An 11,774-nucleotide genomic window follows, 5' to 3' on the forward strand; every position below is an offset into this window, starting at 1 on the left:
TCCCTTTCTCTGTAACTCTCTGCCTTTCAAATAAACAAAATAAAGATTAAAGATGTAAGGGCCCCGCTGCGTTAGCAATCTTACTATTGTGCTTTACTTAGTACTGCTCACCCATGCAGCATTTGCTCGGTGCCTGGAACTGTTCTGAGACACTTCTTAGCTTTTTACATCGCGCTATTTCGTTTTATTCCCATTCAGCAGACACAGGGAGGTGAAGTCTCTAGCCCAAGTTCTGGGCTGAAGCCAGCCTCTAGAGGACTGTGGACAAGACACACCCCCGGGAAACAGGTCAGAAGAGGCCAGATTCGCCAGTGCAGCCCCCTTAAGGGTCCCGGGGGACCCGGACAGGGTGAGAGACGGGGCAGCCCAGGCAGAACGTGCTCCGAGTCCCGCGCTCGAGGCATCTGGGCACCGCCCTCCTCCGCTCCGCCCCGTCCTCGGCTGGTCCAATCCCACCGTCCTCATGTAAATGAAGCACCCCGAGAGAGCCTATGCGAAAGCGGCAGGGGCGTGGTTTCCCTCCACCTCCCGGGCGAGGTTCTGATTCATTGTTGAAACAGGGAGGCCGTGACCCTGGCGCTCCCACCGCCGCAGCCCCGGCGCGTGGAAACCTGAGCCGAGGTTAGTACTGGGCGGCTGGGAAGCGGAGGCAGAGAGGGGAGGCAAAGGGGAGGCCGAGGGGAGGCAGGTGGAGGGCGGGGGGAGACGGGGAGGGACCGAGACTGGCTGGCTGGCGTGAAGTCGGGGGTCCATCCCCCGGATCCGCCGAGGGCTTCCTGTTGGTGTAGCCACACCTAAAGAGTGTTTCAGATGAGCATTCTGCCGGCCGGTCGGGCGTGGCAGAGCAAACGGGCGTGAGCGAGGGGCACGTGCGCAGAGCCCCCTGCCCGCCCCCCAGGAGATGCGCCGTCTTCGGCCTCAGAGGCGATGCTCCTGAATGTGGCCGCACAGAGAAGAACCGCCCAGGCGGGGCGGGACAGATGCCGGGCCCTTCCACAGTCAGGAGTGGGGAAGGGCGAGCGGGTGGGTGTGTGTGCTGCTGTCAGAGGAGAATCCACGACCCCCCGGGGCCACCGCCCCGGGCACTGTACCGGTTCCCTCTGGCTCATCTGTCCACATGCCACAGTGGAAGAACCAGCTGAGATTGTCAGGGAAGGCCTAACCCCCTGGGACAGTTTGGGGGGAACTCAAGCGGTGAGGACAGGTAGGGGCGTGTGAGCTGGGGACGCCAGCAGATGCTTGTGTGCTGTGGGAGTTTGGGATGCACCAACTCCCCAGCCTTCTCCTGGGGCTCTGTGTGGGCGGGGCCTCTTTATGTCACTCTCCTGGCCCAGGGTGGGCTCCAGGGCACCCAGAAGGGAGACCAGAGGGCCCTGGGCTCAAGCCAAGGCATTAGGGTTTGTTGTGACTTGAGGGCATTCATTTTTGTCCAAGACTTGGTCCTCAACTCTGAAGACGCCTGGGCAGCCCTTTGCCTCACTCCCTGTCTCGCAGCACCCCCTCTTCCTTCCCCAAGAGAGCGGGTAGGAGCAGGTGGATTCCTGGATGGGACTTAAGTGACTCAGGGAGCCTCTCTGAGCCTCGGTGGCCCTGAACTGAAACTGGCATGCATTTGATCTGCAAGGCAGGGTGACTATAAGCCACCCCATTCAGACTTTGGGGTGGCCTGGAATCACCTGGAGCTTGTTTGAAATGCCCGTCCCCTGGCCTCACAGCCACGTTGGGAGAGGGAGCTGAGAATCTGCATTCTTAAGAGCGCCCCAGGAGGGGCAGTGCGGGGTCTTGGGTGCACACGAGCGACCTGGCGATGAGGGAGAAGGCACGGCCAGCGCTTGGCCGAGCGCCTGGGTGCTTAGAAGACGCGAAGTGTTTGCTGCGTGGGCAGCTGAACAGATGAATGGATGGATAGCCTGATTTCCCTGGCCTGGGGAAACGGGCTGGGGTGCAGGTGGGTGGCCAGCCAGCCGTCTGGGCCATGCCTCCCCTCGCCTCTCTCCAGGTCAGCTGTTGGATCACAGGGGCCGCCCGGCCTGACCCACAGGCCATGGAGGAGGTGGCTGGGAGCGTCCCACGTCAACACTCTGAGGCCAGCGTGCCCGCCCAGAGCAGCTGTGGAAACTGCCTCCGTGACGGGGCGCCCAGAGCACGGCACCAGGTGGGCCAGCGTTCACTCCTGGGGGGTGGGCCAGCGTGGCGCGGGGGAGGGAGCTGGCCACTGGCAGCCGATTTGTGTTGCCTCCTCATCGAATCTGTCACACCCTCCCTGTGTTTATGCTGGGACAAAACGTTGCCTCGCTACCACAAATAGAAATTAAGATAAAACTCTATGTGTAGAAGGCTTAAAAAAGAAAGGGGCTGGCGCCGTGGCACAGCAGGTAAAACCTCTGTCTGCAGCGCCGGCCTCCCACGTGGGCTCCAGTGGGCTCCAGTTCCCGTCCCGGCTGCTCCACTTTGAAGCCAGCTCCCTGCTAATGCACCTGGGAAAGCAGTGGAATATGGCCCAAGTGCTGGGGCCCCTGCACCCACGTGGGAGAACCGGAAGAAGCTCCTGGCTCTTGGCTTCCGCCTGGCTTAGCCCTGGCCATTGTGGCCATTTGGGGAGTGAACAAGTAGATAGATGATCTCTCTCTCTCTCTCTGTCTCTCCCTCTCTGTTACTCTGACTTTCAAATAAATAAATAGCCGGCGCTGCGGCTCAATAGGCTAATCCTCCACCTTGCGGTGCTGGCACACCGGGTTCTAGTCCCGGTCGGGGCGCCGGATTCTGTCCCGGTTGCCCCTCTTCCAGGCCAGCTCTCTGCTGTGGCCCGGGAGTGCAGTGGAGGATGCCCAAGTGCTTGGGTCCCTGCACCCCATGGGGGACCAGGAGAAGCACCTGGCTCCTGCCTTCAGATCAGCGCAGCACGCCATCCACGGCGGCCATTGGAGGGTGAACCAATGGCAAAGGAAGACCTTTCTCTCTGTCTCTCTCTCTCTCTGTCTACTCTGCCTGTCAAAAAATAAATAAATAAATAAAATAAACCTGAGAGAGAGAGAGAGAGAGAGAGAGAGAGAGAGAGAGAAACCTAGAAAAAGCAAAATGGAAATGTCATGAAGTTCGGCCTTGAGGGAGCTGTCTGCTGAGGGCGTGAGCCTCCGGGTGTCATCTTTGTCACTTAGCAGGTCTTAGCCCCACGGGGCTCCCACGGCAGACAGTCTTCTTGAAGGTATTGAAGGAGTGGAAGAGAAGTCAGTTTCTCCCCGTGTGACTGCGTGGTCTGATGCTGCGCCCTGGCTGGGGTGAGCCAGAGCACCCGGCACACGCGCCACGGGAAGCAGGGCACCCGGAGTCTCCAAAGGCCCCTCCAGCCCCGCCCCCGGGCTCCGCCATTCCCAGCGGGCTCTGAGGCTTCCCAGGGCCTGGCAGCCAGCTTCCTGCAGAGGTCGGGCTCTGAGCCGTGGCCGCGGTCCGGGGCTGCCGCTCAGCTTCGGAGACCTAGGCCTGCCGTTTACCTGATGCGTGACCTTGGCTCGAAGTCCTCTGGCTTCTGACTGCTCCCAGGTCAGGCGGGGGCAGCAGGCTTCCCACGCGGGGCTGGGGCACTGCTCAGCCCAGCCACACACAACTCTTCCGTACTTGTGTCCTGTCCTCCCCCTTCCTGGCCTTTTTTTTTTTTTTTTTTAATTTGACAGGTAGAGTTATAGACAGTGAGAGAGAGAGAGAGAGAGAGAGAGAGAGAGAGAAAGGTCTTCCTTCCATTGGTTCACTCCCCAAATGTCTGCCATGCCCCGGCGCTGCGCAGATCCAAAGCCAGGAGCCAGGTGCTTCTTTCCAGTCTCCCATGCGGGTGCAGGGCCCAAGGACTTGGGCCATCCTCCACTGCACTCCCGGGCCACAGCAGAGAGCTGGACTGGAAGAGGAGCAAGCAGGACTAGAACCTGGAGCCCATATGGGATGCTGGCACTGCAGGCGGAGGATTAACCAAGTGAGCCACGGCGCCGGCCCCTGGAGAGTCCTTTTTCGTAAAAGATTTATTTATTTCTTTGGAAGGCAGAGTGACAGAGAGAGGGACAGATGGAGAGAGAGAGAGGGGTCTTCCATCTGCTGGTTCACTCCCCAGATGGCTGCAACTGCTGGGGCTGACGCCAGGAGCCAGGAGCTCCATCCAGGTCTCCCACGTGGGTGCAGGGGCCCAAGCACTTGGACCATCTTCTGCTGCTTTCCCAGGCGCCTTAGCAGGGAGCCTGATCAGAGGTGGAGCAGCCAGGACTGGAACTGGTGCCCATATGGGATGTGGGCATTGCAGGCTGAGGTTCAAACCCTTGTGCCCCGATGCCAAACCCCTGGCGGTGCCTCTCTGCTTGTCTTGGCACCGTCAAGTCCCTTGAACTTCCCAAGCGCAGGGACCAGAAGCCTGCGGGCCCTGTGAGGTCATCTTCTCCGAGCACGTGGGGGGACAGCCCGCAGGAACAGGAGGCCCCTGGATTCCAAGAGGTCCGGGTTCTAATCACAGTCCGCCAATTCCCACCATATTCATACATATTGAACAGGAACTTAAAAGGTGCCCAGACGATGCTAGACGTGGGGGAAATAGCGGCACGTAGGACAAACACGTTCCTGGCCCCCTGGGGCTTGTAGCTCAGCCTAGGAAGTGCACAGTAGCAAAGTCATCTGGTGAGTGATTGTTGCGATCATTGTCACAGAGGTGCAGCAGGTGGCATGACAGTGACAGGTCCTGGGGAAAGTCCCTCCAAGGAGGTCACAGGTCAGCTGCTTGGTGAAGGCTGTGCAAGCTTTAGCTCTGAGGACAGCAACAGTACGTGCAGAGGCCCTGGGGCAGAAAGAGGGCGGCACACTGGAGGGGTGGAGGGAAGTCAGAGAGGAAGCAGGAGGACGGCCGGACGCGGCTTTGTGGAGGCGCTGAGGGGTGGAGGTTTTTGTCCTGAGAGTCGTGGGGCGCCACTGAAGGTTTTTTAGATTTTTCATTCTGTGTTTGTTTGCCTTTTATTTGAAAGGGAGAGACAGAGAAAGATTTTTTTTAATTATATTTATTTATTTGAAAGAGTTAGAAAGGGAGAGACAAGAGAGAGAAGTCTTCTATCCACTGGTTCACTCCCTAAATGGGCACAATGGCCAGGGCTGGGCCAGGCGGAAGCCAGGAGCCAGGAGTGTCTTCCGGGTCTCCCACATGGGTGCAGGGGCCCGAGCACGTGAGCCATCTTCTGCAGGCCATAGCAGGGGGTGCTGGATCGGAAGTGGAGCACCTAGGACTCGAACCGGCGGCCATATGGGATGCTGGCTTCGCAGGCGGCCATTTTACCCATTGTGCCGCAGTGCTGGCCCACAGAGACTTTCTATTAACTGGTTCGCTCCCCAAATGTCTGCAACAGCTAGGGATGGGCCAGGCCAAAGCCAGGAGCCCAGAACTCCATCCGGGTCTCACATGTGCGTGGCAGGGACCCAACTACTTGGGTGTGCACCAGCAGGAAGCGGAAACTGGGAGTAGAGTCAGGACTCGAACCCAGGCCCCCCACCTTGATGTGGGTGTGGGCGTCCCGAACTTCGTCCTCACCGCTGTGCCGAGCTCAGATTGTAAACAGGGAGGGAGGTGGTTCGCCTGCAGTTTGCACAGTCACTCCGACCGCCGTGCAGAGTGGAGTCCAGGGAGGGCAGAGTGAATCGGGGTGACCCGGGCAGAAGCAGCGCAGGCACTGGCTTGTGCCAGGGGAGACAGGAGCTGGGAGACAGAGGCGAGTGCACAGGTTCCAAACTCATCCAGTAGGAGAGGAATTCGCAGGATTTGGGGGTGGGGTGGACCCGTGGTGGACTCTAAGTTGTCTCTCCAGGCAGGACACTTGGCGTGGGGAATGGGAGGGAGGTCTGGAGTTGCTGGGGGCGTCGTGAGCGCAAGGTGCCCACAGGGAGCCGTGGACCGCTCGGAGCTGGAGCTCAGGGGCTCGGCTGTCATCGGGTTCCAGCCCCGGCCAAGGCCGTGCTTGTGGGAGAGAGTGCAGTGGGGGAGAGGAGGAGGTGGAGGGGGAGGCCCACGGCAGGTGACGGGCTGCAGGGAGCACCCCTGGAGATGGCGATGCGTGCCCTGAGGGCGTGGGGCCCTCCACAGGTGCTCTCAAGATCAAGGGAGGGGTGCTCGTGTGCAGCCCTCCACTTCCTCGGGGTGCCCGTGGCCCCCGTGGTGACCCCAGCTTGTGAAACGCCCCTGCAAGTGCGAGGAGAGTGACTGTGTCCCCAGCCAGTTCTCTGTGTCCTGGCGCTTCTCTCTGCCTCCCTGACACCCCTACTGCCTCGCCGGAGCCCGCCCCCTGGTGCTTCCTGGTTGGGTGTTGAAGGAATGGGTGGATCCCTCCTGCTGCTTCCCCAGGGAGCCCTGGGGCCCCCCACCCCCCCACTCCGCTTGCTCTGTCTGCTCCACTCTCTGTCTCCCCGTCTCTCTGTCATAACAAATCTCCTGGGAACCACATTAGCCATATTTTCCTCTAAGGATTCTGGAAGCTTGGCTCTGTTGGCCCCTAGCTTTAGGTCACAGAATTCAAACATTTGGAGCAAAAAAAAATGTATTTTTGTTAAAAAAAAAAAAGCATCTCGCAGTGCTCAGCATTGTGGGGCAGCCTGCGAGGCCGCCATCCCGTGCCGGAGCACCGGTTCAAGTCCCACCTTCGCTTCCTGTCCAGCTCCTTGCCTGGGGAAGCAGCAGAAGATGGCCCAGGTGCTTGGATCCCTGCCACCCCCTTGAAAGACCAGGAAGGAGCTCCTGGCTCCTGGCTCCTGGCTCTGGTCTGTCTCAGCCATGGCCGTCATGGCCATTTGGGGAGTGAACTAGAGGAGGGAAGATCTCTCTGTCTGTCTTTCTCTCTCTCTCTCTCTCTCTCTCTGTTTCTTCCCCTTTCTCTGTCACTCTGCCTTTCAAATAAATAGTATTTTTAAAGAAGTGTCCCCCGCTTGGACAGAGCTGGGCAGTTCCCAGCTGGCTCCCCCTGACACTGGGGCTCAAACTGAACTCTGGGGGGCTGCCAGAGCCTCCTGGAGCTCAGTGGGTCTGGTTCTGACACCTGAGCATACGCCAGAAAGCCTGTGGCAAAAGGAATTAAAGGATGTGCATTTTGGTGCAAAAATGTCCAAGTTCATGGCCAGTGCTGTGGTTCACTAGGCTAATCCTCCGCCTGCGGCGCCGGCACCCCGGGTTCTAGTCCCAGTTGGGGCGCCAGAGTCTGTCCTGGTTGCTCCTCTTCCAGGCCAGCTCTCTGCTGTGGCCAGGGAGTGCAGTGGAGGATGGCCCAGGTGCTTGGGCCCTGCACCCGCATGGAAGACCAGGAGAAGCACCTGGCTCCTGGCTTTGGATCGGCACAGCTCCAGCTGTATCGGCCATTTGGGGAGTGAACCAACGGAAGGAAGACCTTTCTCTCTCTCTCTCTCACTGTCTATAATTCTACCTGCCAAATAAAAAAAAATAGAAAATGTCTCTCCATTGCTGGATTATATTTCTTGTTTGCCTGTTTTAAGGTTTTATTTATTTATTTGAAAGGCAGTGCTACAGAAAGACACACACACACACATACACACACACAGGGAGAGATATAGAGAGATCTTCCATCCGCTGGTTCACTCCCCAAATGGCTGAAATGGTGGGAGCTGGGCTGATCTGAAGCCAGGAGCTTCTTCCAGCTCTCCCATGTGGGTGCAGGGGCCCAAGCACTTTGGTCATCTTCCGATGCTTTCCCAGGCCATAGCAGAGAGCTTTATCGGAAGTAGAGCAGCCAGGACTTGAACCGGCGCTTGTGTGGGATGCCGGCTCTTCCAGGTAGCGGCTTTACCCACTATGCCACAGCGCCAGCCCCCTCCCCCTTGATTATATTTAAGAGGTACGGACCAGACAGCACCGTGAGCCCGTCACGGCCGAGTGTAATTTCCGTGCCACGCCTAGGAGGCGGGCGCTGGGATCACCAGGCTCTGGAGAGCTGACGGAGGCCCGCAGAGGAGTCCCCCAGCCGGGGGCTCAGCTGCCTCCGTGTCCATTTCAGAGATGGGAACAGGAGGCACAGAGAGGGGAGGCCAGTGGGTTGGGGTCACCGAGCCGGGAAGTGGAAGAGCCAGGCGGGGGCTCCGAGGACCACGGGAGGCCAGAGCCCGTGCTGACCCGCCAGACGGGAAATCAGAGCCGGGCACTGGAGGCCGAGCCCGCTGCTGTGTTAGCGCAAGGGCTGGGGTCACGGCAGGGGTCCGGGCCTGCCTGGCTGGCTTGGGACCCTCGGCCACGCCCCATGTGCCTCCCTCCTCAGTCACACTGTGCCGTCCCCTGGGTAGCCAAGGCGCCAGGCCGGGCTGTGGATCTGACACCTCGTGCTGCGAGCTCTGATCAGAATCAGGCTGCAGGGCAGAGGGAAACAGAACCCGGACGGGCCTCCTCTGGCCGGGATGCGACGGCAGACACCGGGCCCACTCCTTGGCACTGCCCAGGCCCCGCCGCCGCTGGCCTTGGAACCCGGACAGCCTGTGCTCACCCCGGGGTGCTGGCCAGACCGTGGCCTCGGCCCTGGGCTCTGGGGTCCCCGGGGAGCCTGTGCCTAGGCTCCCGCCCCGCCCTGGCGCTCAGGTGAGCCGTGGGGATCAGGTTCCCACGGTTTCGTGTCCTGCATTGTTCTTGGCTGGGCCCCGGCTTATGAAACAGTAATGAGGGGCCCCTGCTCCCGGAGCCGGCCCCTCTAAGGTTTCCGTTGCGTCGCCCGCTGCCACCGCCGCACAGCCTGGAGTCAGGGCCTGGGAGGGCGGCAGCGCGGGGGCCTGAGCCTGAGCCCCCCGGGGACGAGGGTGCTGACAGCCGCCAGCCGCCGCCGCGGGAGCCTACTGCCCAGGTAACCCGAGAGGAGGCGGGGCACGGGGTGCCAGGGCCGCTTTTCCCCACTGCCAGGGGAGGGCCCTGCCACTCCCGGGAGGTGGGGAGGGCTGGGGGGGCCCTCCTGGAGGTGAGCAGCCGTTCCCCCCGGGTGAGCCCAGCACCAGCCTCCGCAGGTGTGACCTTGCTGAGCGTTGGAGGGAGGAGAGAGGAGCGGGCAGCCAGTTTCAGGCCCCCACCCCCATCCCCGAGGCCTTGACCCTGAACCCCCCACCTCTCCTGTAGTGGGCAACTCTGCTCCGAGCTCTTGTTTTCCCATCTCCTCCATTGTCTACCTCTTCCTTCTCCCTGTCCCTTCAGGGTCCCGCCATGCACTGCCCCTTCCCAAGCCCTCGCCTGCGCCCGCACTTGCCAATGAACTTGCGTGCACTTCTGCATACAGGCAGTGGTGCACCTGCTGGACGTGCATCCACCTGCACGCATGTGCACACATGTGCTCCAAACACACAAGCCTCTGTGCACACACATACCTGCACACGCGTGCGTGCACACACCAGATGCCCCGCCAGCCTCTGGCTGGGTCCCAAGGGGCGCTCCCGGGAAGTGTGAGATCCCCGGAGATGCCTGGAGGCTCGCCCACCCCGCCCAGCGCTGGGAGGGGCTGTGCAGGGGGAGGGAGCCCCCACGTGGGCGCTGAGCTGCCTCCTCTCTCCAACTCTGGCCCAGGAGCCCAGGAACGCCGCCGAGTCGCTCTACTGCGACCTGCCCCGAGGCCCACCCACGCCGGAGGACCCGCCCGGCACCTCTGCTCCCAGCCTCCAGTCTGTGGCGGACCAGGGTCTCAGGCCGGAGCCTGAGAGGTAGGTGGAGGAGCCCCAGGGTCTGGGGCAGGGTGGGATAGCCTCGCCTTCTCCCAGCGGCAGCCTCTCTCTGTAACAGCTGCTGGCATGGGTCACGTGCTCAGTCCTCAGCGCCTGGGCACAGAGGCCACGGGCATGTGCCCTGGGCTCACTGGGGGAGCCCAGAGCCGGTCTCTGCTTGCACCCTGGCCTCCGAGCCCCCCGCCCCCGCCCCGGCTGTCTTTCCCAGGGCCCTGTGCACTCTAGGACCTAGCTCAGCCTTGCTCCCAAGCGTAGCACAGCGCTGCACCTACCCTGCACTGAGTGTGGCTCGCGGCCGATCACATTTCCTGGTTCCTTTTGCACGGGGCACCGCCGTCCCCCGCCCACCTGGGGCTGCTGCGATGGGCTCTGGGCTTCCTCCGCCCCCAGGCCGCTTTGGGGTCATGGCAGCCTGGAAAGGACCGGCCTGAGACGAAGAAAAGGCTTCAGTCTGTCCCCATATGGGACCTTGGGCAAGCCACCCCATTTTTCTCTGCTTTGCCTCTTTGCTTGTGGAAGAAGGAGGATGGAGTTGTCAGCATTGCTTTGCAAACAAGTGCTCCTCCCGGGGGCGTTATTTTGAAAACACAGAACGGCTGTGCTGTCCAAGTGTTTCAGGGAGTCTGGGCTAATGAAGTGGAAGGTCTTGGTGCAGGACTTGTCAGGGTCTTTAGTTTGCAAGCTTGCATTGCTGTTTTTGGCTGGGGGGGGTGGTGGAGAAGCGAGTAGCGTGTCCCAAAATTCTGTAATTTCAGAACTGTTTTTTCTTAATGCTTGATTGTTTTCATCTGCTTGAAAGGCAGAGCAAGAGAGCGAGAGAGAGCGCGTGAGAGCACTCTTCCATCCACTGGTTCATCCCCCAAATGCTCCTGCGAGCCAGGGCCGGGCCAGGCTGAAGCCAGGAGCCCAGACGTCCATCCGGGTCTCCCACGTGTGTGGCAGGGGCCCAAGCACTTGGGCCATCACTGCTGCCTCCCGGGGCGTCAGCGGGGAGCTGGATCGGCAGCGCAGTAGCCGGGGCTCAATCCTGAGCTCTGATGGGCTCACCTCGCGGCCCACAGCGCCTGGCCCCCGGATCACCCGTCCCCATCTTGGGGGACCCTCCATGGGCCACTCTCGGGGCTACTCCAGCCGTAAGCCTGTCTGAGCCCCTGGCCATCGAGACTGGCAGCTCCCACCCCGGCATGCGGGTGGTGGCCCTGTCCCCGCCCTTGGAGGTGTCTGCGTGGGGAGCCTGTGTTAGTCTCGCCGAGCGTGGCAGCCCCACACCTGCTCCAGGAACAACGGCCGAGGCTGGGGCTGGGGCAGCAGCCTCAGGTCACCACCCAGCTCTGCCCTTGCCCAGCGCTGTGACCTTGGTCCGTCTCTTACCCTCTCTGAGCCTCGCTTTCTTTATCTGTGAAATGGGCGTCATCTTCCTTACCGCAGAGCGGGGCCGTTGGGGCGGGAGGTGACCGTGCAGGGAGCGCAGTGCAGGTGCCGATGGGCTAAGGAGCAGCTTCCCCGTTCCTGGTCCCCGTGAGAGAGCGTGTGTGTGTGACCCTGGGAGCGGTGTCACGCCTTACCTCTCTCTTGCTTTGGGTCTGTCTCCTCCCCCAGGGGCCCATCCCCGTCAGCAGGGCTCCCTGAAGGGGCCCCCGCAGCTGTGCCCCGGAGCGGGAGCCAGGAACCCGGTGCGTTGCCCTATCTGGAGGGCCCGACGTCCTCCCCAGGTGGCAGCTGTGACCAGGGCCCCGACGCTGACGGCAGCTCCCCTGATGACACCAGCAACTCGTCCTCTGTGGTGAGCGGGGGGTGGGAGCCGGGGAACCCCTCCACCCTCCCCCCCCCGGGCCTGGGTGCCACCAAACTTCCAGACAGGACTGGTACCTCACACACCAGTGAGTTGGCATTGAGCAGCCCCTGCAGCCCCCCCTTGCTCCGACCAACCACCCGGAGGGACAGAGTGGCCCCGGGCGGGCGGGCTGCAAGTCTGCTGGGCACAGGGGCTGGGGGAAGCCGAGTCGGGGACCGGAGCCTGTGCTCAGTCCCCAGCAGCCTGGTCTACCCCATGCTCTCGGGTCACT

The 11,774-nt window shown here is 61.4% G+C and overlaps 1 protein-coding gene across 2 annotated transcripts in view; it reads left to right on the top strand.

The window, feature by feature from the left end:
* Nucleotides 1-1,999: 1,999 nt before the first annotated feature.
* Nucleotides 2,000-11,774, top strand: part of TRIOBP (TRIO and F-actin binding protein) — a 54,470-nt gene continuing 44,695 nt past the window's right edge. Inside the window, exons 1-3 of one of the 2 annotated variants that reach the window (XM_051841127.2) lie at nt 2,000-2,155; nt 9,554-9,687; nt 11,308-11,491. In XM_051841127.2, the coding sequence (XP_051697087.1) occupies nt 2,045-2,155; nt 9,554-9,687; nt 11,308-11,491 (429 nt within the window). In that variant the 5' untranslated portion in view covers nt 2,000-2,044. The remainder of the gene's footprint in view (nt 2,156-9,553; nt 9,688-11,307; nt 11,492-11,774) is intronic. The other variant, XM_051841125.2, reaches the window with a different exon arrangement.

The sequence above is a fragment of the Oryctolagus cuniculus genome, chromosome 11 (assembly GCF_964237555.1).
Source record: "Oryctolagus cuniculus chromosome 11, mOryCun1.1, whole genome shotgun sequence".
Taxonomy (NCBI): Eukaryota; Metazoa; Chordata; class Mammalia; order Lagomorpha; family Leporidae; genus Oryctolagus; species Oryctolagus cuniculus.